Genomic DNA, 26,001 nt, shown 5'->3' with positions numbered 1-26,001 from the left:
TATGTCCATTGGCCTCCTCCTGCTAATCAGAACTGTCGCCGTCCCTACTGCCGCAACTGTGGTTGCGGCGCACGCGAGTTCTCCTTTTCAATCCTCCGACTTGTTATTAGGCATGCGACGCAGCTGGCGAAGCGAGCGGAGGCACGCGGTTTGACGTCATGTGCCTCCTTGGAGCACGGCCACGACGAAATCGCAAGTTCGCGGCCAGTTAAGCTTTCGCTTTAAAATCAAGCCCAAGCTCGTTCAAAACATATACAAGACAAAAATGGATAATTGAATAAAGCATTTATTTTAAGAAAGGGGACGGCTCTAGGTCGCTATTGAGGATTAGGAGCGAAAGGAATTTGAGTTCCCGGATTGTTGGCTGAAGCACATCTTCATCTCAGTCTTTGATCTTCTGCTTGATGCAGACTCAGGTGCATGTTCAGTCCCGCGCCGCTCTCGCATGGGCTGGTCGACCCCTTCTGCACTACTCAAAATTAGCCACTTTGTCTGCCATATGTCGCAATGGCTTTCTGTGTTTCAGGGTTAGTTTGTATTCCAATTCCTAGTGTTCTAATGTCTCCGTGTAGTAAATGTTGAATGTTGGATCTCCCTTGTGAAAAACTGCACATCTCCAAATGAGGTGTTACAAGTCTGCTCTGCATGACTCCTGGCAATGTGTACATCGGGTATAAGTGTTCGCAATCATAGCTTGTCTGGGTTGGTGCCATTTCTCAAGTATGTGTGGTGTGTATGCAGCATAACCTTATTTAAAAAAACCTCTTCCGTGCGAGTAAGCCCGCCCTTGTCATCAAACACATGTACTGGTGTAGCTTCTAATAGTCTCCGTTTACTGTCTGCTTTTATTTTAGTGCGAATGTAATGCATCAGTGCTCTGCTAGGAGAGCCTTCGGCCAATATCTTTAGGTATCGATTATGGTCCGCGGGGTTTGGTGAGGAAATGGAGTGTGGGGAGCTGTACGTGTAATCAAGCCCACCCACTTGCGCGGCAACTGCGTGAGCGGCTGCGTTTCCCCCATCCGTGCCGGTGTGCCCCGGCGTCCATAGGATTTCAACATTTGTCCCATTGTCCTGTATTCTCTTCAGCTTTTTTCTGGTGTCGTTGGCCACAGCATCATCTGTCGTAGGCACCGTTAATTTGGTCGCCGCTTCGTACGAGTCAGTAAGGATCCGATAATTATTTCACGCACCCTGCTCTACAATGTCTCCCATGTCAATGGGAATGGTGTTGACCGCTCCCCGTATAGCTAAGAGTTCAGCGTGCAAGTTTGCACCCCCGGAAAGCTGACATATGTATGATAGCCATTGTGTTGGGGTGCAGATGTGCTAGCCCAGGGCCGGTATTTTGTAGCGATGCCTTTTCCGATTCTATGCTTTTTCAGGCTTTTCGCGCTTGGCCAGTGGTCAGAGTGACGGTCTTCCCACATTATCAACGGGATCAGGCGGCCGTGTGTGGTGGATGATAAGAATAGCATAGAATAAGGCATAAGGCATCGCTACAAAATAGCGGCCCAGGCTATGCTTGCTATGTCGTTTGTGATTGCAGCGTCCGTGTAGATGTCAATGGTGTGCTGCGGCGTTCTTATTGTTCCAATCTCTTTTCAAATATTTTTCTAGCTGCCACGTTTCGTCTGGCGATAGGGCGTTGTTGCCTCCGTATGCCCAATGGTGCCTCCCATGGTGACGTTATGGTTGCTTCTGCAGGCTCTGGCTTCGCATGGACTTGTTTATCCCATGCCATGATCTGTTTTCCTTGAGTCGTGTTTTCCAACCGGGATCGCATTCGAATTCGTGCTTCATTGATTATGTCCCGTATGGGTGGAATCGTTACGAGCTTGAGCAGATCCTCGTTCCTCGTGTGCTTCGGTAGCCCAGTGATCGTACGGAGGGTGGCCCTGTATAACTTTTCGATGTCGCCGAGGTCTCGTTCAGAGAATTCATACACGGGTGCCCCGTAAAGAATCTCTCCAAACGCGACCGCTTTTGCAAGCATTTGGCACGCTTTCTGACGCGCTCCGCCATACTTGCTAGATATTCGTCTAAAGCCATGTGCAACAGCGGTCTCCATTTTTGCTTTAGTGTGCGAATCCATAGCTGGGGGCTGTTGCAGCTAGCAATCTGTGCTCCGAGGATCCTAATTTGTCCATTGGTCAATGTAATATCGCTTTGGCCGATATGTAAAGTGATCTACTTCTTTACATTGGTCGCTTTCTTTCCATCTATCTGATCAATTCCGTCTTCTCTGGCGTGAGTTGCACTACGAGTTTATCTAAAGTGTTGCTAAAGCTCAGGATCGCTGCTTGCAGTTCAGTTTGCATGCCCTGTATGTCGGAATAATCCGCCGCTTCCGTCCATATTGTTATATCGTTGGTGTAAATAGTAAAACGGGCCGAGGTGTCTCACTCAAGACTTTCTGCCACCCGTGTCATGTCCAGATTGAATAGCATAGGTCCGAGGATCTTCCTGGGGCACTCCCCTATCCAAGTAGTAGGTCTTCGGAGTCCGTCCCGGTGCCTTTCCATGGAGCTGGATTGGTCTGCTTTGGAGGAAGTTACGTATCCAATTGTATGTTCTTTGGCTAGGGTACCTGGTTGCCAATTCCTGTAAGATGGCGTCAATTGTTTCACATTAACGAATGCTTTACGCATATCGACTGCAAGAATATAATCAAGCATGTGTTTGCGAGAATTGCGGTTGATCAGTCTGCGGAGCAACCAGAGGCAGTCATGTGTGCCCATGTTCAGCCGAAAACTTGCTTGCGCAGGATGCAAACCCGGTTGTAGATATTCGGTGTAGGGCTGCATTCTTGTGTGTAGCATTCTTTCTATCAATTTGCCGACAGTTGACGTTAGAACTATAGGAGGAAGGTTAGCTTGTTTCGTGTGGTCTTTGCCCGGCTTCAGTATAGGGTAGATGAGAGATAGCTTTAGTGAATCTGGCACTAGTCCGGATTCCCAGGACTCATTGACAGTTGTTAAGAGCTGTTCTTGAGCTTTGTTGCTGAGGTTTCGAAGCTCTTGCCAAGTCACTCCATCGGGCCCGGGAGCGGACTTCGTTTTGCTTTGTGCAAGGACCGCCACGAGTTCACTCAGCGTAAAGGGGGTGTCTAGCTCATCTGTCGCGTTGTCTATCGTGGCAGAAGGCAGCGCTTCTGGAGGCGCCTTGGCAGCATGTGGGAAGAAAGTGTGAATGACGCGGTCCTCCAGCAAGGCAGGCTTTTCTCGCAAAAAGAGCTGCACGAGAGGAGGCGCGCCTTTCTTGCTCCCAGGCAGGCTCCTTCATATCTGCCATAGCCTTTTTAGACCGGGTTCCCGGCCAAGCTTTGCGCACGTATTGTGCCACGTGTCGGCTTCGAGTTGTTGGTACTCCTTGATGAGTCGGTATTGATGTTTAAGGCGCATTAGATCGTTGTGACACTTTCCTTTATACCGGTACGTATTGCTGTGTGAGGCGGTTGACCTACCGCCATAGATTTGCAAGGTGCATATCCATGCGAGTTGTAGTGTCATCGCATGGGATAGTTTCTCTGACCTCCGGCCGTGCTTCCGCTATCATAGTGCTGAATTGTTCAAAGTCCGCAAAAGAGTCCCCTGTAGCCATTCGAAATTTTTTCCAGGCAAGAAACACCGTTTCTCTCCTCTCTCGATCATTTTGCAATTTAGCGTGATAATTATTGGTAAATGGTCGCTTCCCCATGTCGTCGAGTCTACGTCCCATTGCCTTATGAGCTCTGGAGTGGCTAGTGTCAGATCGGGCGTTGTGTCCTGTTGCGCTTGTAGCCCTATGCAGGTTGGTGTTTCTTGTGTGTTGCATATGTCCAGAGTTGACATTTCTATTGCATCGTGCAGTATGCATCCTCTCGGGTCAGCTTTGGCGTAGCCCCATGTTTGATGCTTGGCATTAAAGTCTCCCCCCACTAGAATGGGAAGGCCTCCGGCTTGTGCCTGCATCTTACCGAGCCACTGGTAGGAGTCATTCCGGAGCTTGCCCGTTAGAGGTCTGTAGTACGTGGAGAGTGCAACCATCGGCCGGTGGCCGCGCAGACATAGCTATACTGCCACAATTTCTCTGAAACCATTACAGAAATCTGGTGTTTGCAATTCGGTTGCGGTGCAATCATGTCTAACTAAAGGAGTAGCTTGGCCTTGCGTTTGTTGGTTTCCTTTACCCTGGTGCAGTATCGTAGCCTGCTGAAAGGTTCGGTAACCTCAAATAGTGCACGGTCCCCTTGTCTCCTGTAGAAGCATGACATGGGGTTTGAATTTTTTAATTTGCTGTCTTAGTGTGAATCCATTCTGCATAAAGCTTCGACAGTTCCATTGGATGCATATGGGCCGTGCCGTCATCTTTCATCTGCTGGCTTACGCCTTTAGGAAGCTTGCGTGGAACTATCATTCAACGTGGTAAAACACTGAGAAACGACACGGTGACTACTTTCTGTGAGTGCGGTGTGCTTTTTCACGTCTCCAATTGACGTTTTTTTTTTCTGGCTACGAGGACATTTTCGACGGCGGCCTTGCGGCCTCGGCGAGGCCGGCCATGTGAGCACGACATCATGCCGCCACCACAGCAACATTCGCACTCGAGTGGACCCAGCGCGGGAGCTCTATGCTCAACTCAGCTTAGAGACGCCGAAAAGTTGAAGATTAGCCCCCCCCCCCCCCCCCCCCCCCCTTATATGCAGACAACGCGATGGGTGAAGCGCGCTGAGAGTGTCGAAACGCCGAGTAGACGCCGAGCTGCAGCCGAAGACGCCGTGGCGCGTTCCTCGATGGAAGAGGCCAGAAGGAGGGAGTCGCAAGTGAACGAAAAAAAAAAAAAGACAGAAATAAACGCTTAATTCCAGTTAAGGGTGAACAAGAACAGTGAGAACAAATGTCTAATAACATCAAATTGCAAACGGTTAAGTAAACAAAACGAAAAAAAATCACTTACGAAGCGTGCACCGCTGATGTAATGCAAGGAACTGGCGCGACATGTGAAGTTGATATCGCGCATGGTCAAGGAGAGCACCCCCAAATATGTTTCCAGAATATATAAATTTGTCGAAGCACGTATAGTACGTTCGACTGCGCGATAATCCCGCGCAAGTAAAGAGCTCACAGTCAAAGCAAATTATAAATGGAAGAATGAAGAACCTTTAGAAAACAGTGGAAACAAATTACATAACACGAGAAATTATAGAAAAAAAAAAAAGAAAGACGATTACAAGGCCGCTGAGATTGCGTCGCCAATGTGATGCAATTAGCGAAATGCAATTATTTTAATCTTCTAATTTCCAAGTGTTCTAGCTTTTCTTTCTTTGTTTCTTTCAGTATTGAGAGACTTAGTGAAAAACCGGAGATGCAAAAGATGTGATTCCATTCGCGTCAACGCGCCGCGGTGCATGCAGGCCATGATGCAGCCAAGCAGACGACAGCGAAGAGCGTAGCAGTAGGACTCCTCGCCCGCTCCATGCGGCGCGGCGGCGCGGCGCGCGGACCGCGCACGCACGGCGCACTAGCCAATATTCTAGGAACCATAGTTTGGCGGTTGTTCAAAAACGTGGTTACCTTTCCTGCAACCTACCTGAACTACCAGCGCCTCATTGAGCCTACGCATGAAGTGTGGGCATTGCAACGAGACTTCATCAAATGTAAGTTCACTAAACGCTTGTACGCATCGTCGTGCCAGTGGTTCGCGTTCTTTGTCAATACGTAGTAGTTTGAATGTGACCGGCGATGGTTGGAAGCGACGGCGGCACAAAGGCCCGGTCTAGCGGCTGCTGACAACCTGAACCGTTCGCTCTGCATTTCTTCGCTAGAACGTCTTCGCAGTCACCTGGCCACAGAGGCTATCAGTGCCGTGCGCACTTTCATAATACGAATCCGCACAGCAGCGGATGCAGCTATCGCGACATGAGAATTTGATACTGCCAGGATCACTCCGCATGACCAACACAACAGAGGCCACCCGCCGTGGTTGCTCAGTGGCTATGGTGTTGGGCTGCTGAGCACGAGGTCGCGGGATCGAATCCCGGCCACGGCGGCCGCATTTCGATGGGGGCGAAATGCCAAAACACCCGTGTGCTTAGATTTAGGTGCACGTTAAAGAAGCCCAGGTGGTCAAAATTTCCGGAGTCCTCCACTGCGGCGTGCCTCATAATCAGAAAGTGTTTTTAGCACGTAAAACCCCAAATATTATTATTACAACAGAGGCCGTATGATTGCTATTTTCTCGTAACGGCGAAGTATTTATTGGTAGCACGTGTGGTCGTCATTTAGTGGGCTAATGTTGTCCTGACAGCTATCACTGTATCCGAGGCCTATGCGACAGCCGCACGCCGACGAGCATTAGCAGAGTGCACATGAGTTTTATGTGGTCGTCATGGTGTTACCACGTGTTGCTGTATCCCTAATTTTGTTAAACATTCGAGTTTATTTAAGGTATGCTCAGATATTTCCTGTGACGCAGTTGCAGTGTTCTCAACTACATGTTACTTGGTTGCAATTGCGTGCACCATATCATGCCGGAAAAGTTGCACGCCTTATCTTCCAATGCAGTTAGCAACACCAAGCCGGTTTTTTGGACAGAAGTGGTCGTCCTGTTGTTCGATAAGCGAGCTAGGTGATCGGTGCCTGATTGTTCTGTTAAAATAGTGGGATATTCTAATGGCCGGATATTTTTATTTCTGCAGTGTACTAAAGTTGTTTGTAAAGCTGTACTTCACGGCACAAATGTCGAGCAAGAATTTGACAAATTACTACCAGCATATATCAACACTGCACATGTGTTGGAGCAGCCTTTTTTTGAAAGCTACGTGCAGAGTTAAAGATACTGGGATAAATTTATTCTTCTGTTCAGCTTCACATCACCAGTGACATTCTCCGCAGCGATACGGAGTTCTTTGTCTCCATGGTTCGCCCTTTGATTAAGGCACCTGTCATGAAAAAAAGAGTTTTGTTGGTTCGTAAATGCGTTGTCACATTGTAGTGATGGTGAGGAGCTGGACAGTAGAAAAATTGTAAGTCACAAGACTAACTCTTTATTCGTTGAATTCGTGCGCACGAAGTTATACTCAAAGCACAATGCCATAGGTGAGCACATTCGGCGATCGTTGAAATCTGACCCATGGGTCAAGCATGTCGGCTATTTATGCACGACTTGTCATACGTGCCAGTGTAATTGCTGGTGCTTGCATGCTTTCTAGAATGTACAACACTATTCACATCATGCAAGAAATCTGATTACACAAGGTTCGTGGACAACAAGGACAGCAGATAGGATATGCAACAACACTCAAGAAAGTTCCGATACATGATAGGCACGTCGTGTGCTGTGTAATTTCTTTTCATCCATTGTGGTCGCTTAGTGGCTAAGCGCTGCACTGCCAAGCTAGTGGTCACGGGATCAAATCCAAAACACCTGTGTACTGTGCACTGAGTGCATGTTAAAGAACCCCAGGGGGTGAAAATTAATGCAAAGTCTCCCACTACTATGTGACTCATAATCAGATTATGGTTTCCACACATAAATCCCCGGAATTAAGATTTTTTAATTATTTTAACATTGGTTACCTGGTGAAATGTGGCCAATGGAAAAAAGATAAACAAGTGTGCGTGTAAATGCCTTTTTCTTAAAAAAATGTTATACCAATGCTGTAAACAGAACATGAAAGAAAAAAGAGTGCACTAAATAAAGGAAACTCACAAAACAAGTAAGAATTAAAGTTCTCACAGTTCATTAGCGCACATAGAATGGCTTGAAGTGTACTAAATGGACAATTTCAGGTCGTGCACAGTGCCAATGTGATTGCGTAACACCATCGGGCAGAAGCTTCAATGCACCAAGACGTCAAAGTATCTCGTATGGACCAAAATATTGTAAAAGTTTTTCACCAAGTCTTCATCAGTGTATCGAAGTCCAAACCCAAACACTGTCACCGGGTGGATATTGCACATCATGTTGTCAAAGATTGTAGCTTCGGCTGTTGGTCATTTGCTGATTCTTTATGCGCAGGCAGGCAAGCTGTTGGGCTTGCTGGGTATGCTAAACTGTTCAGCTACAGTTGACTCGTCTTGAACTTCGTGGTGTTGAATCAGTTAAGTTGACAACATGCTTTGTGCTGGCCTTGATGTCCGAAAATACTTCACAACTTTCCTAATCCTGCTGTTTTCAGCATTTGCAAGTTTGAGGTCATCCAGATACGCTGTTGATGTTACCAAGGCCACGAGTTCCTCTTCAAGCTGTAGCCCACCTTCTTTGTGTAGTGTAGGCAACCAAGAGCAGACATCTGCTGCCTTATTTTCCAAGGTTCAGCATATTGCACTTTATTTATTTATTTACAATACTGCCAGTCTCACATCGAGACCATAGCAGGTGGGCGTATGATTATACATACAATGCATGTTTTATATACCGAATGGTGAAACATCAAAACATTTAAGTGGAAATACATCAAACAGGTTCAATGCACAATTTTACAGCACTGATATGAATAACAAGAGCAACTCACATAAATAGTGCACTTCAGGTTACATGTACGTAAACATTATTGCAATGTCATAAAAACAAAGAAAGAAACAAAGGAGGTATATGTTTAGCTATAGTTCAGAAAATGGGAGTTCTGACGATTATATGTGCATAGGAACTATTCTTTCCTAACTACTCATTTCATCTTCCAATAACTTAACAAAATCAGACTGCGATACTGTGTTAGTTACAGATGCATCTAGGTTATTCCACTCGCGAACAACACGGGGTGAAAAAGGAAGACTGAAAAGTATTGTTATTACAAAGGAACTCGTTTAGTGTATATGGATGATTATGGCGAAGTACGCGGGATTTAGAAAACGTAACGTATGGGGAGGCATTTATTTTTAGTCGGCTGTGTAGTATTTGATGCAGAAATTTTAGGCGAGCTCGTTTTGCTCGAACAGCCAATGTTGCAAGCTCTGACTGTGTTAGAAGAAGAGTAGGGGAATCACTGCGCCAGTATTTTTGGTGGATAAACTTAATTGCCTTTCTCTGGATCCTTTCCAGTTTAGATATGTTTGTTTTAGTGTACGGGAACCATACAACATTAGCATACTCAAGGACAGGTCTCACAAATGTAATGCAAGTTAAATGTTTGACGTTAGTTGGTGCCAACCGCAGGCACCTTTTGAGAAAAAAAGAGTTTTTGTAATGCACAAGAAGTAATGTTGTTAATATGTGATGTCCAGTTAAGGTCGGACGTTATTGTTAAACCAAGATACTTATGCTGTTGAACTCTAGTTACGAGGCTGCCGTTAAGTGTGTAGTGGAAAAGCGATGGGTGCTCTTTTCTCGTTACTGTCATACGAACCATTTTGTTTGTATTAATGGTCATTTGCCAGTTATCACACCATTCGGTTATTTTTGCTAGTGCATTATTGAGCAGAACTTGATTCTGGTTATTATGTATTTCTCTGTATATTATGCAGTCGTCTGCAAACAGTTTAATTTTACAATCAATGTTATTTGTAATGCCATTGGTAAAAACCAAAAATAACAGCGGACCCATTACTGGGCCCTGTGGGACCCCTGATGTGACTGGCACCGGAGCAGATGGGATGTTTTCGATGACGACAAATTGGGATCGATGAGATAAAAAGTTTTTTATCCATGCAGTAATGGGTCCATTGCCAATCGCAGCTGTAATTTTGGCAGTTAGTTTAGTATGGCACACACACAATCAAACGCTTTACTGAAATCTAGTAAAGGTAGGCCAGTTTGATTATGATTATTAATACTTAAAGCAAGATCGTGTACCACCTCTGTTAGCAGAGTGACTGTCAATAAACCTATTCTAAAACCCTGTTGAACATCTACTAGAATATGTTCTTTGAAATATGCGGTTAGGTGTTTGAGAATAATCTGTTCCAAAATTTTACATGATGTGCTGGTAAGTGAAATTGGTCTGTAGTTAGATGGCAGGTTAGTATCACCTGACTTATGAATCAGTACAATTTTGGCAATTTTCCATTCTTCAGGCAGGTCTGACGTCGAAAGGGACTTGCGGTAAATAAAGCCAAGATATTTACTGTTACATTCAGCATATCTTTTCAAGAACTCGTTGGGAATGTTATTGGGACCATTTGCTTTCTTCACATCTAACTCAATTACCTGCTTAAATATTCCGGAGTCGTTTATTGTTAATGTGTCAATAGTGGGGAATGATGACGGTGGCAAATATGGGATTGTGTCATTATTTTTAGTAAAGACTGATTGAAAGTGTTGGTTAAATTTATCAGCGAGTGCCAGTTTTTCCTCGCGTGGACGATCTGGTGTCGCTGCGGGGCGTGCACAAAATAAGTTCCAAAAGCGATTAGGGTTGTGATTGATAAGGTTAGACAATGTTTCATTGAAATATATATGCTTCGCAAGCTTAGTCTTTAACTTGAGTTCGTTGGCAGCGCGGAAGAGTTGCGATTTTTTTGTGTACTTTCGCCATTCTTTTTCATGTTACGCCAAGTGTATTATTATGCACTTGACGTGAATTATATCGCGTGTTATCCAAGGATATTTTTGTTTGACTTTTTACTTTTTTTTTTCAGGATGTAATGACGCATGCAGTGCGAGACTATACACTTGAAATGAAGCCAGAGGTCATTGACGTGAACAGAACTATCGTTGGCAATTTCGTAAAATTCTTGGTATTCGTGCGCTAAATAGGTTAGTATAGCGGAATCATCTGCCTTTTCAAATTTGGGGACAATGATTTCAGTAGTTTTGGCTGTTGCAGTGCATCCGAGGTGCAGCTGGCATTTTGGTATGTTGTGGTCTGACCTCCGAGTTTATGTCCTCCGAGTTCAGTAGATCAAGGGGGAAGTTGTCACTAATCAGTATTAAGTCTAGGATGTTATCACTTGTTCCTTGTGTTCGCATATGGTATTCCTGTCAATATAAGTAAATTGATGTCTCCCATAAGAATAAGTCGGTTGGTAGCATGCTTCTGCATAAACTCCTGTACAGTAATAACACTTTCGTGACCAGAAAGAGGACTTCTGTAAAAGCAACCAGTAAGTATAGCAAAATCATCACACATAATCCTGCAGAGCACAGCCTCAACATCTGGAACGTTGGGCATCAATACAAAGGGTAAGGACTTCTTAATAAGCAGAGCTACGCCACCGCCTCGAGTTGGTCTATCTTTACGGATAACTGAGTAATTCGGGGTGCTATTTCGTGGCTTTATATTTCTGGTGAAAGCCATGTTTCAGTAATAGCAACAATGTCAGGGCTGTGCTCGAGTAACAGGTTTTCTAATGCTTCAGTATTATTTACAATACTTCTAGTGTTCACATTTAGCAGTGTTATTTCTGTGAATGTTTGTGGCTTCGAGTTACCGGTCGACTTCTTTCGGCGTTTTTTTGAACTGCGACTCTCACATTTCTTTCGTCATCCCAGACAAACATGCTGTCGTTTATGTACAGTTTATCAAGGAATGGGGATACTTTTTCACCTTTCTCACAGTTTGAGTTAGTGCTTTCCCAGAGCTTTTTCCTCTTTTCCCGCACTCTGTGACTGAAGTATTCACCTATAGAGTACTTAGTGTTCTTGATTTTGTAGCCCTTCTTCAGCATCGCTGATTTGTTACTTGAGTCAAGTAACTTTAAGATGACCGGACTATTTTTATCTTTATTCGGCCTGCCTAAGCGATGTATTTGTTCGATGGCAACTGGCTCCAAGCCAAGTGTATCCTTGATGATTGTTTGATTGACGCTGTGTTCCACTGTAGAGCTGTTTTCGCCCTCAACCCCGCGAAGTCCGTAAACAATAAGATTTGATCTTCTGCTGTGGTTTTCTAAATCATCAACCCTGCTTTCTAATCTTTTAAAAGCTTTTTCCAACTGCAATATGTTCTTTTCGCATGAGATTACTTTTTCTTCAAGTTCGGAGAGGGCGTCTATCTTCTTTTCAATTTCAGTTACTCAATGTTCTTTGATATCTTTTGTATCAGTTGCGATATCCTTTAGTTGTTTAGCAATCTGGTTTAACTCAGGGCCTGGATTCTCTTGTATATCCCCAGCTACTAAAAGAAATTTCCATAAAAACAATACAACATCGGCAACTGCAACAACAAGCCGCAAGCACGGCAGCACCAACAAAAAAGGGTTACTAGATCTAAAACACTTATCGTGACGCCTCCTCACCTGCATGAAGAAGAACAACGGGTTAGACGTCTGAATTCTTGTGGTACTGCCGTGCCCAATGGCTCCCGGCAGGGAAGAAAGACCATATATAGCTGGTTGTATAGATGGTGCTCGATGCTGGTCATGTGTCCAGCAGGGCACGTCGGTCGCCGAACCACGTGGCCAGTTGTTCCAGCATGGATGGTAGGAGCAATCTGGCATGTGGAAACCGGTGTTATTCATATGTGTTCCGCTGGTCATCTCCGGTAGCAGCCCGGTGTGTGCATCCCCACTGATAAGGAATAGGATGACAGCAAGCTGCATGAAGAAGGACAGCGGCTTAGACGTCTGCATTCTTGTGGTACTGCCGTGCCCAGTCTTCACTTCAATGTTATAGCACAAGAGGCATGCTGTTTACCTTGCGATACAGAGTGGACGGTATCCGGTACTATGAGTAGACAGCAGTGAATCCCAGGGCCTGCTGGTCCGTTTTGAGACTAAAGGGTTGTTACCCCACAGGTACACATGCCATTTCTCACATGTGCGGAGCTACGTCAATACTTCATGTTTGCCAGCCAAGTATTTCTGCTCAGCTGTGGTCACTGTTTGTGCTGCAAATGCAGTGGTGTGTGTGCAAGGTCTCTCAACAATTGCTGCAACACTGCATCAAGGCCATAAGTTGTAGCTTGAGTGGCTGCAATAATCCGAAGGTAAGGTTGAAACATGCACAGGATCTATGGGAGCATAGACGTGTGGAAGCATGCTTGAATCGAGTCCACATCACCACTTACGTGAAGGTGGCTGAGGAGAGGAAGCTGCCATTGCCACGGTTTATTGGAGCGGACTATGCCTTCATCGCTGACATGATGCCCAAGAAACGCAATCTCACTGTGTGGAATATGCACTTCTCATTGAGCTTGAACCTAGCTTTTGTGACGCAATAAAAGGCTTTCTTGAGGTGCTATGTGTGCTCCTGCTCAGCCTTCCCAAAGATGTCACTGATATAGTGCAGGGCATCTTTGCAGCCTTGAAGGATAATCATCATCAATTGTTGAAAGGCAGCTAGGGCTGAGGCTAGTCCAAAATGCCCTCGCATGAAATGGTATAGGCCTTCATGTGTTATGAATGCTGCGATGTCCCTGCTATCAAGGAAGCAGTACATGATGGTCTGCCGATGCCGAGTCTGAATTTGAAAAGTGATGGAATCTTCTAAAGCAATGTAGCAAGTCTTCCACATGTGGCAGTTTAAAGTTGTCTACCTCTACTGCTATACTCGCCTCTCTCAGGTCAATGCATAGACAGAAGAAATGCAATGACGAATGCTGCTGTCTTGCTTGTAAACCACACCCACTCAGGCGCATTGATTCCTGCCACAACCTTCATTGCTTCCAAGTGATTGAGCTCGTCAGTCACAGGCTGCCGTAGCAGAAGGGCAGTCTTACCTTGTGTGTGGCTGGAAGTACTGACGGCTACACCTTTTTCTTCTGCTGATATTCCTTCGTCAAGGTATGGCATGATTAAATGGCTAAACATAGTCATCAGTAGACCCATTTGAGACTGATCCAAGAGAGTGCTTCAGGTTTGTAATCTGAGCTTTTCAGGCACAACATGTTAAGTAGTAAAAAGTGGATTTGCTTCAGTGGTGTAGGCAGCACATTTTTCTGCATTGATCTGCCATTGTAGAGCTCATGCAATGTCCAAACCAAGCACTGTCATTATTTTCGGGTTGATTTAACTGGGTCTCCTCAACTGGCCCAATTCTGCAAATTACGTAAGCACAAAATGAGCCAAGCACTGTAATTTTTGATCGCCTGTAACACAGACATCTTGCGCCTGTGTTCTGCATCACAGTGGCCTATCTTCAGCTTTCGTGGTTAGTCGCCAACAAGACTGTAATGGGCACTAGACATTAGTGGTATGGTTGATGAGTTGCAATGAAGGTGCATGGAGGGCATGTGCAACCGACCTTGCAAATAGAGAATTGTGCAGTGTAACTGTCGTCTGCCAAACCAGAATTGCCAAGCAAATGTCACCGGCCTCCCGTGTTTTCATGGCCAGCAGCCGCAGCAGGCAACTGTTCCGAAGCACAGTGCTCATACCTTCTTTGAAGGCTTGGCCTAGAGAAGTTTACCCTTTCGCTGTAGCAGTGACAGGTGTATAGGTAGTGCTTCTTTGGTGTAATCGAGACTTTGTTTGCATTGCTGTAGGGGATGCATACATAGAAAGTCTTCTCTTGAGGAAGCGGGCAAGCACTGCATGTGAATGCGGTATTAAACTGTTTACACTGCAAAATACACTGCAGAATGTTGTTGGACACAGCATTCTGTACAACTCTTAAATGATTTGTCAGACATTGGTAAATATTTGTGACTTGCAGAATTACGTACTTCATAAGTAATGTTTTACTTGCTTTTATTTTTTGTCATTTCCACATTTTCGCAAGTCACAAACTATAAACATTTCATAAGTTTTGAATGCAGCTGCTATATTAGTATCAACAGCAGTTGTTGGTTCTTTTATTTTCGGCAATGATTTGCTATTGGCGGCAAGTACATACAGTGGGGCCCATCTACTGGAGGCACGCTGTTGACTTGGTATGAGGGTTAACGCAGTGTGCTCTGTGTTATATCCTGGTCATTGCTATCAGAGCTTTCAAAGTGATGGAAGTTATTCACTATGAAATTAATCATCTTGGGCAATAAAAGCACGCAATGCTTTAGACACTGTCTCTTCACGGATACTATAAATGGTCACTTTGTGCGTATGTTGCGACGGGATCTGCCAGACTGGCTTGTGTGAAAGAGGCAGTTCTTAGAGGATAAGATGTGTGCTAAATTAGTGTAGTAAGCTGCCTTTACAAGCTAAGCCTTTGATGAGTCATTGCAGTGCATGGGCTCGCAGCGACTGACTGCGCGTACATTTATGTACGGCATTGCACAATGTTTCTATTTTGCTGCTGTTGGTTCTGGATGTGCATTTGTTTGCTTATTAGTTTTTTCTATTTTTTTTCTTACTACTCACAAACTTTTTTCTAATATAATTTGTAAAAGGTGGTGCATTTGGCTTGTTGAGGTGTAATACATGAACTACACAACACTCTTGCAGCAAATTTCAAATCATTAATGCATCTCTTTAATTCACAATTTTAGCCAAGTACTATTGCAGTCACATCTGCTTAGCAGACATCCAGCATATCATCATTTTCGAGATAGTTGTTCCCAAAATATCCACAGAAATCCACCAACCAGACCGCAGGTCTGTTGATAAAAGTAGTTGGCACCGTGGAGACAGTCGAGGGCATCGTCAATGTGAGGCAATGGGTAGACGTGTTTCTTGGTAATGCAGTTTAGATAACGATAATCTACGCAGAAACGCCATGTGCCATCTTTCTTTTTAACAAGCACCACAGGCGGTGCCCAAGGGCTCGACGAAGGTTCAACAATGCCTTTGGCAAGCATCTTGTTCACTTCATCTTGAATAACCTTACGCTTTGAAGAAGAAACTCTATATGGCCGGCGATGAATAGGACTGGCATCACCAGTATTTATGCGATGCTTAGCAATTGAAGTCTGGCCCAATTGGCGATTGTTGAGGTTGAAGATGTCGTGGTAGAAACCAAAAGGTGACACAGAGCTGTTGCTTGTTCAGGCAATAGGTCCGCAGCAATCACGGGACGAAATGTCGCGTCAGGGCAAATAGCATCCTGTGGGCATAGTGATGAATCTGAGCAGACGTCTACGGAAAACGTTGTGATGTGGTCATCTCTGATAGCACGGAGCATTGCAAGCGAAATACCTTTGGGTAGAACTTCCTTTGTCAGGCCAAAATTGACGATGGGGAGGCATGTCCAGTTATCGGCGACGGTGACGATGGAGCGGGGCACAGTGATATTGCGCATCAAAAGGACATCAGGAACAGGTGTGGCGATGTAATCACCATCGGGCACAGGAAAAGATGATAGCAAACCGACGAAAGTCAAGGCTTTAGGTGGCAGGCGGACGAAGGCGGTCATACTAAAGTTGTTCGGCAGTACAGCACGATTATGCGCGAGTACAGCAAGTTTGATGAAAAGGGTACCGGCAGAACAGTTGATCAAAGCTGAATGCACCGTAAGGAAGTCGAGTCCGAGGATTAGGTCACGGGGACAATTGGGCAGCACTGTAAGAAGAACAGGAACGTGGCAATCGGCGATACATATACAGGAAGTACACATTTCGATGGCGTCAGCAGTGCTGCCATCGGCCGCGCGTACGTCTAAAATAGTAGGAGGCGTGAGAACCTTCCTCAGTCGACGAAGGAGGTTACAACTCATTATGGACTCCTGGGCTCCAGTATTTATTAAAGCTGTGAAAGGAACTCCGTCGACATGAACATTCAGTAAGTTCTGGTTGGTTGGGAGCGTCAATGGAGGATTTCGACACGACGAAGATAATGCAGCAATACGCTTAAATGCACATTAGCATTGCAGTAATATTCCGCACTCTAAGAAGGATGTTCTTAAAAAAAAATTGACAGGAATTCCAATGAATGTTTCTGTTACTGAAGCCCCTAACTGTTCTAAAAGTAACATCTCCTCTCTCTTCCTATGCCTGCGCTCCTTCTCTCGGCTTCTCCCGGGCGCCCGAAAGTGGCGGCAGCTAGGCCGAATACACCTAGCAGACGCTCCCAACGTTTGCCCCTTTGGCACACAGTGCCCTGTGCACCTAAAGAATTTGGTTGTTGCGTTTATGACAGGAGAGGTTCATGAATGAGTTACTTCAAGAACTGCTGGGATCCATGTTGCACTGCTTTATCGAAGCTCCTTCCACTGCAGTCACTTTGATTGCAGTGTTAACGGTGGAGGTGGTGTCTGCAAGCGAGCTAACGGAGTGTTTTTTCTCGAACGGTGCCTTTTGATTAGCTTCATTTGAACTTGAACGCTGCCAAGAGAAATTGGAACAACATACACTACGTATGTTGTATGTGGCTATTTACCTTTTATGTTTGTAAAACACAGATGTGGTGTCTAGGCTTTATATGAACTTATGGTTGTCTACTACTTCCCTAATATATTGTCAAAGGTGTGTTTGCTCGTACTACAGAAAGGCTTGTTAATGTATCTGACGTTTATTTCTTGATGCTATAGTGCCAAAGGATTTGCCTTTCAAATTGGTCTTCGGTCAAGTGATCCTAAGATGAAGAAACTAAGATTTGGTGTGGCACAACTTTTTTGAGAAATGATGCAAGGAAGGAAAGAAAATATACACAATGCCATTTCTCAAATAATTTCGAACATAAGAACTGTTGATATGTCAGCACGCCGTGCGTGTGGCCATAACAATTTTATCAACGTCAAATGTTGAAAATGGTCTGGGTCATTGCGCACCCCTTCGTTACTTTTTTTTACCCGACCTATCCGCATTAAAAATGTTTCAATCAGCATCACATCTTTGAACCCAATATAATTTCGCCTGTGTTTAGTAGATGTCTGCATTCTGATTTATTATTCGTGCAGATATGGCGTACTCAAGATATAGCTGCCGTTACTGTGCCTAGGCACAGTAACTGCCGATTTTGGCAACGAATAGAAATACGTGCACAAATGCACGCTACATAAAAGCTAGACCTGCACCGCGAGTAGCATGAACAGTGGGGGCTCAGACGATGAGAACTGCCGTTTTAGTTTGGAGTTCATCAGCAAAGTCCAACTAAAAAAAAAAAAGAAGATACGTCTAGCAATGCACGTCACTGAACGGTGGGTCGAAGTTACATGCGAAGCGCAACTTTCGTGTCGGAGCCCAGCAACGGTTTCAACCACAACGAAACGAGTGCGCCAAGCAATGTGTGCAAGATCATAATGAAGCCTGCCGAACTAGAAGCGTGAACGGCGAGGCTCAGACAACATGAAGCACGGCTTTCGTAGCAGCGAGTGAACGTTTCCAACTACACCCATGCTGAACGTTATTTAGTGCGAAAAAAGGCTGCAACCCTTGCGCTTCTTACCAGATCGTCCGAAAAAATACAAGTGACTTCTGATGAATGGCCGCTTTCCTCGCAAAGGCACGGGGCCTGCGCATTTTAAAAGTTTGGCCGACGCATCCTGTGCAGCCAAATCTTTTGGCGAGCTGCGTTACTTCTTCTGGATGGAATAACGAAAAGTCTTTTCCCCTAGCCTACTTGGTTGTTGCACGCATAAGCACAACATAGGCTGGGCAACATCGCAATACGTAAACGGCGCCAGCGCTAGCGAAACACTTCTCGCCAAAACTCCACCGCCAGAAACCAACCAATACCCACCCCGGAATGGCGCCGGCCTCTGCTACGGACCGAAAAAGCCTGCACTAGCACATGACCACAGTACGGTGGCTAGAATGGGAGGTGTGAATACCGGCGGCGAAAACATGACCCCACAGCGCACCGATGCCGCGGAGCAGCAGTGTTGACCGAGGCGCGGGAAGCAGGCAGCCAAAATGAGTGCCTCGCCAGCCTCGCGTTGGCTGCATCTCTAGCATCGAAATGAAAGTGAGCCCGTTTCAAGTATTGTGCGCTTTCTGCGAGCATCAAAGAATAAATCTTTATCATGAAAACGATGTTATGTCAGCCCACATCATTACTCCTGCGAAATTTTCTGAGCCCAGTTCGCACTGTATCGAGATTCAAACGCGTTTTGTCTGTGCACGTTTCGTGAAGTGGCTCAGGGTGTTTGGGGCTAGTGGGGGGCTTCGAAATAATTTCGACCACTTCAGGTTCTTCAACGCGCACTGGCATCATACGGCACATGGGCGCCTTGCATTTCGCCTCTCTGAAAATGTGACCGTCGTCCTCGAGATCAGCAGTCAATCACCCTATGCGTGACGCATGCATAGTAGTAGTCAATGACCCTATGCAATCACCCTATTTCGTAGTCACGCACAGCAGTCAATCACCCTGTGCGTATCAGGTAATGTTTCCAGATTAAGAGACATTACCTGATAATTCGTCTCGACGTATTTACAAACCATTTTCTGTCTGCACTTGTAGACCTGTAGCATGTCAGTTTGACGCTCATATAAGCAATTTCCTATGATTGCAGGCAGTGAAGCAACAGATCTGGTCATGAAATTGTTTATTTACAAGTGAGGAAAGAAATTGTTATAACTTTACAACACACAAGGTTTCAGTGTTTTCCACTTCTTCTCACTGCCCTGCTGATTGACACCTTTAAGCAAAAAGGGAATCCTTGTGAGGCAATAAAAACGTATAACTGAGGCTGTCAGGGCAGCAGAATGGTCCAGGCAACCAATTTTTGGCACATCACGAATTGACTGCAAAATTTTGGCCACAGCTTTGGCATGCAAGCGTGTTGCATTGAACGAATGAGTGAGTTTCTTTTCAAGGGCATTGACCAGCTTATAGAACGATTCTGAGGGATATAAAATGCCTCCAAGGTCCCGCTCTTTGGATGCCTCTGATGGAAGTTCTCTGGAGATATTGCCTTTATCACTAAGACATGCTGCTTTGCAGTCTTCACAATGTGTGGGCAAAACACGGCTTCTCGCGTTGGTGTATTGAATAAGGTGAATTTGTTGCATGCTGCTGTATGTGCTGGTTGTTCGTTGCCGCCGACTGCATGCACCTGTTGCAGCTGCAGCATAGTTGCTGCAGCTTCTATGCTATGCCCCCATGGACTGTTACAATTTCGTGCCATGCTTTGGAGATAAATATGACACAAACAGCATTAGTTTTGCTATTTCTGCTAAGCAAGCACCACATCACTGCTGTCGATTTCATAAATTGAAGATTTAAAGGGTTAATAGAAAATACCTTTAATTGGCTACCTGTGTATTGCTATTTATTGTGGATCTAATGTTCTCATCTTCAGATAATTGACCTTAAGAGGCTGATGTGGAGTTCAGGTATCTTACTAGCACATGCAAGAAATGTTAGATGTGATACGCAAGTCGCGCATTCATGTACAAAGTCTTTGTAAACATATTCTCTTGGTCTTCTGCTAATGTTGTACACACACACACACACACACACATTGTAGGATTTGGGGGTGTCCTGGCCTCGGACTCTGGCGTCAACTGAAGGTTGCTTTCTAGCCTACGCCGTCAGTGCATCTCGTAACAGGTAGCAGGCCGACACTACCGGGGCGTCACACGAACGCTAAGTGGGCCCATGCCATCATCCGAGCCTTCTTGACGATGGTTGCTTCTTTTGTGAGGATTATGAGGTCTAGAGGTTGGAGGAACAGAACAGGGGGTTTATTTACAAAGGAGAGGCATGCTTACTTACAGAACAAGCGATACTCGTAGTCGCCGGAGCACAGAGCTCTGTACATTGTTCTTGTAGCAAGAGCTACAAGTCAGACCAGACTATATCTGTTTGGAGAGCACGTTGGGACACGCCTCAATGCACCAAAGATACCCGCCTTTAAAGCAGTTCATTTCTCTAGGTGAATAGACTAGGGAATCTGATGACTGTGTCTTGGCCAATCATAATTGTTGAATCGTTTGCAAAAGCCCTGCTATGATGTTGCATCCTTTAACCGGACTCCACCTCCAATATTACACAATTGCCCTTGCATATGGCGGAACCACGTGGCTATCTGGGAAGCTGTTGTTGACGCCATTTCCATGAGAGACGTTGGTCCCTTGCATCAATTATGGGCTCTGCATGATGGTCAGCTTGCAGTGATCGGGGAAGCCTGGTTTTCATGGTGGTTACCGTGTCTACAGAATCTAGTGGTCGTTGGCACATTGAAGGGAGCTTCTTAACCTGCCGCAGTCTATGTCAGGCCTCATCGCCCAGAAAGTGATGATGTTTTGTTGCAGGAAAGCGGGGGGGCTCGAAGGTCGGTGCCCCTGCTAGCCGATTGTACCAATGTATACATATGAATGTTTCCTAGTAGAAAAGATAGTTGTGAGTCGGTGCATGTCATGTGCATTTCTTATTTTAATTTTCTTTGTTTTTAATTACGCTTTCACAGGTAATTTGAAGAACTGTTTTCTATAAAAAAGATACGTTATACATAGCTATGTAAAAACATTCCAGTTTGATATCGCTGGCAAAACTTCCTGCCGGAAATTATTAGCCACTAAAGCGGCAAAATAAAGAACTGATAAGACGCGCAGTTCTGTCTTACTGCATATCTGCTCAGTTTTCTTTCTTTATTCTCTCTCTTTTTCTTTTTTCCATGAATGTGCAATGCATATTTACACTGCACTGTGTACTTTAGGTGACAGCATATGAGAATGTGACAGGACGTAAGAAATCATTAACTCAAGCTGGATGCAAATTTGCAATTTCCACTTAACTTTACAATTGTATTACCATCAACTGGCATGTAATTTATAATGAGGTGAAACGCACATAATTTATGCATTTCATATTTGATTATGAGGAACTTTAGCAGCCTATGAATGATAAACCTGTGGCAAGCCTTGAAAGGCAACACATTTGATGCACTACACTCCCTATCGCCTTCCCATATTTGCTTTGGGGTGACCATAGTTGCACTCAGCAATGTTAATCGTCAGTGGCATCTGTTGGAGTCTTGATGGCATCTTGCCAGGTGCAAGCTATAAGTCTCTTTGATTTAGTGACACTTTCTCGACTAGTTCTTCCATGTGCTATCTGTGATGTGGCGTGAGTATGTACATTGAGAGCACAGAGCAGCACCTGTGCATCTCGTGGCTTTTGAAAATTGAGAATAGTGCAACCACAGATGGAAGCCGTGGGTGGTTAAGCGTTTTTGACAAATGTGCATGTGGAAATGTGAAGAGTATTTCTATTTGCTATCGCAATAATTTCTATCCTGCTTGTAGTATATGAAAGGGTTTCCATGGATCCATCAGGATCCGTGGATCCTTGAGGTGCCCGTTCCCGTGTTTCACATTGGTGTCATCTCTTGGCGTAACCCCGCTGCCTCTTGCCATGCTGCCTCTTGCGATCTCCTGATTAGCAGGGCAGTCGTACCACACTTTGCTCCATTTACAACTTGCCACATGAGACAGATTGTCTCCGCCAGCCAATATATTGCGAAATGAAAACATGTTAGAGCTGCACTCAAACTTCGCAATAGGGAGTATCATAATCGTCTGTGACTTTTTGTTTGTCTGTTTCTTTCTTCAGGAAATATGATGTGGTAAAAAGCGATCAAATTAAAGCAATTTAATGTGTTACAAGGATTTACCAGTGCGTTGTGACAACCATGCAGGCATCAAACCTGTTCCTCACTTCCTTATTCCATGACTGTCTGTTGTCCACGCACCGACATCTGTTGAGCGCAGTGCCATATTGTCTCCTACCAAAAGCTTGCATGACACCTGCACTTCCAAAGCAGTGAATGCATGGGAATGGTGAACTCGTGCAGAAATGGTTCTTGCACAATGTCACATGAAAAAGCATGGTGACGGCAGTGACTACTACCCGTCAAATTGAGGATGAAAACGCTTTAGTCACTGTAGTAGACCAGTAAGTCCAGACAAATTAAACATATGCAAGTTGTTAGGGTCTTTTAGGCTGCGCATGCTAGAGTGCTGATTGCATGGGTCTACCTTTCCTACAAGTGTCATGCATTCTCTCTTTGTTTGTCCTTCTTGCAGGGAGCCCGGAGATGAAGCCAGAGACGGATTGCATGACACCAATATGTATGAAACGTCACCACTCACTACAGTTAGATTGGCTAGAGCAACCAGTCTCTGCTCAAGTGCACCTTTCCATCAGCCCTGTACAGTGACTGAGCACTATGCATGTTGGATAGTTGACCGTATCTCCCTCATCAATGTGTTTCTCTTTCATGTAAAAATGGAGCTGCAAGAAATGCCAGGGCAGAAGGGACAGCTGGCTCTTGTTGGTGTGCCAGATGAATGGCTGTTCCGGGAAAGTGTGTCGCCAGAACAGTATGATCAAGCAGTAGCAGCTGTGTACTGGCTTCTCAAGAAGCATTTTTGCATACGTTATCTCTCTATTCATCCATTTTTATTGTTAGAGCATGGTTCGGTTCTCAGCAATGGGCTCCAACATAGCCCTTCTATCAAGTCACTGAAAATCGACTTCAATAAATCTGCTGCCACAGAGGCCCTCTTTGCCAGTTTGTGTACCCTGAGAAACCTAGAATCATTGGAATGCTTAGCACCAGGGCAGCATCACAGAGAATTTCCAACCACTGCAGCGATGCTCTTGCGAGTGTGTCCATACTTAACGACCCTCAAGATTTCCGAATTCTGTATGGGGGACAACAACATGGCCACTGCTTTTGTTGCAGCTCTGAAAGAGAATTTGACGCTGAGCGAGCTGTCTGTACACGCTTCAATATGCGAAGCCAGCAGACACAAGTTTGCAGAGTACCTGAAGACCACCAGTTCATTAAACACCCTCAGCATTGTAGCAGGCAATGATGAAAGGCAAACCTGCACCTGCTGGATGGTGGAAGGCCTCCTTGCCAGCAGAACTGTGAAAAAGCTGGAGCTCAGGAACATCCAATTTGATGAAAGGAGTGCCGAGCGGGCAGCAAGAGTTTTCACAGAAAATCAAGTTCTGCAGAGCTTCAGCCTGGCGCGCTGCTCGTGGGGACAAATGCATAAGAGTGCTCTTTATTGCTGGCATGCATCACTCTCCAGCAATGAGACACTGGAAGAGCTCCGGCTTCCTATGGACATTTGGAGTACATGTCAGTGGACCGAATTCATTTGGATTGCATCGAGGAGGTCATCTTTGAAGAAGCTTACTATTGATCGATGCATAGATCGCAAAAAGCTGCAAAGTCTGTGTGAAGTTCTCAAAGAAAGTGGTGCAGAAACAAAAGCCTCTGTTGGGACTGACATATTTTTTTTCTCTGGTGGGAATATAATTGAATCTGCCGCACTCACAAGTGTCTCTTTGTTTTGTTTTGATGATCAGCTAAAGCAGCTGTTGTGCCAGCTGCGGACATCTAATCACATTACATCCGTTTGTATTGGAGTTGGAACAGGTGATGTTTCTCTCTCTTCAGCTGTTGCCGAATATATCAATGTGGCACCATCACTTCGAAAGTTGCGTTTGGAGTTGCTTACAGAATCTGGGGACCTGGCCGATGACACAAATAGATCATGGAAAATACTTGTCGAGTCGCTATCTAAAAATGTGACCCTGAGGGAGTTAGAAGTGTATGTTAAATTCTGCCCTAGTTTTGATGAATATGAAGAACCAGATCACGGGATACGAGAAATCAAGGATATACCGCATGAATTAGAGAAACTTGCTCAGGTGATTAAATCTGGCCAGAGGATACGAAGGGTGCACTTCAGAGCGGTACATGCAAGCCACATGACTGCCTTCCTTTCGGAGTTAGGCAAGGACATCTCAACTGAGTTTACTCTTGTCACTGTAACTCTAGCTGGTTCCTTGGCAATAGAGTCTATGGCAGACTGCTTCCTTGTATGGGAAACAACACGTCGAAACTCTGGGCTGGTCACAAGGGCTGCAGAATTTGTCTCCGGGCACAGACTGGACAGGTGAGCACATTCTGACCTTTTGTTTTGATTCAACGTTACATTTAACTTCTTGATATTTAGCAACAGTTGCAGACGTAGTGGAAGTGCACACTTCACCAGGCAGTGTACAGTCAGATGCTTTTGCAGTGAAGCACTGGGGCTTCCAAAATCCTTCATTGAGCAATTCCTGGAGCTGTGCAGCAGGACTAAAATACTGTGATGGTCAAGCTCATTAACCACGCCGCTAGTTCTACCGCTGACCATAGCTGAGGGAGGTGGCTGCAGAGGGCAGTGGTGTCTTTGTTAGGTGCATTGGTTGTAAAGCAACAAATTAGACATCGGGAATGTCTAAATTAATTTATTGTACTCGCAAATTCATTGTAGTGGTCCTCACTCCAAAGGCTTTCACAATACACACCAGTGACAGGACTTTAGCGGGTGGACACACGGAATCCTTCGTTGTGCAGGTAATGTCATTGTAGTAGCATTCATTGTAGAGGTGTTTGACTGTGCTTGCAGTATACACTGCAAAATATCCAAACCAAATTCATGTATACTGTTTGAAACAGTGATCATGCTTATGTATTTTCAGCAAGGTCCACATGACTGATGAGCAACATAGACAGTCCAGCTGACTAAGGTGTCATTTGTTTCGTACATTCCATATTATAGAAAGCAAGTACTGCCCATAAATATTGGTAACAGAGGGTGTGAGGTCTACTCTAGCCAGTTGCATAATAATTGCTTGGATTTGAGTGGTCACCCAAAGCTCCAAACGGTTGATGACTAAAGAAACTGATTCAATGTTATGCAGCTGAAGTTCTTTTATTTCTGCTTTTTTTTAGAAAAGGCCTTGCAGAGGCCCTCCAACACCTTTCAAGCCACTGTTTTTTGGTTATGGGTTGGGAAGATTGATGGTTGGAGAGATAACCGAAACATGAATGACAGTGATAGGCGTACAGAGTTCGAAGTTATTCAACCAATAAATTAAAGAATAGAAGAAAAATATACATACCCTCAACTCAAACTTTACGTGGTCTTCCGTCCCCGTTACTCTCGCCTACTGATGTAACCCCCCGCTGCCAATGGTAAAAGCTCGAAGCACCTACGTAGGAAGTTCACACTTCATGGCTGCATACAATATCTATATTCACAGGCTCCACTTCGCTGATGGCACTGTTACGGTCATCGCCATGGTAACTAACTACCTTTGAGCATTCTAGCACATTTCATGTTTGCCACTACTGGTCGAGCATGCTGTGCGGTGTCTCTTCCCTTCGGTTCAGCACCATATGAACAATACCAACGAGTGTGTACTGCACATGCGAAACGAGGCGACCAGGCTGCTCATGAGTGTGCATGAGAGAGAATGTTTTCAAAAGAATGGAAAGTTTGGCGAGTTAGTCTTGTTTCATCATAACGGGGCA

General features: G+C 45.0%; 1 protein-coding gene across 6 annotated transcripts in view; it reads left to right on the top strand.

Annotated features, from left to right (window-relative positions):
* Positions 1–5,421: 5,421 nt before the first annotated feature.
* The window catches only part of LOC142568673 (uncharacterized), a 38,609-nt gene continuing 18,029 nt past the window's right edge, over positions 5,422–26,001 (top strand). For 2 of the 6 annotated variants that reach the window (XR_012825495.1, XM_075678526.1), the window contains exons 1-3: positions 5,516–5,638; positions 22,706–24,595; positions 24,959–25,041. Coding sequence is in view for 5 of the 6 variants with exons in the window: in XM_075678526.1 (XP_075534641.1) it covers positions 5,637–5,638; positions 22,706–24,595; positions 24,959–24,998 (1,932 nt within the window). In the remaining variant the exon portion in view is untranslated. Of the gene's footprint in view, positions 5,639–10,559; positions 10,678–22,705; positions 24,596–24,958; positions 25,042–26,001 lie in introns of all 6 variants that reach the window. The other 4 variants (XM_075678524.1, XM_075678527.1, XM_075678528.1 and 1 more) reach the window with 3 other exon arrangements.

The sequence above is a fragment of the Dermacentor variabilis genome, unplaced genomic scaffold (genome assembly GCF_050947875.1).
Source record: "Dermacentor variabilis isolate Ectoservices unplaced genomic scaffold, ASM5094787v1 scaffold_29, whole genome shotgun sequence".
NCBI lineage: Eukaryota > Metazoa > Arthropoda > Arachnida > Ixodida > Ixodidae > Dermacentor > Dermacentor variabilis.
The sequence above is the reverse complement of the archived record's forward strand: the minus strand, read 5'-3'. Positions and strand labels throughout refer to the sequence as shown.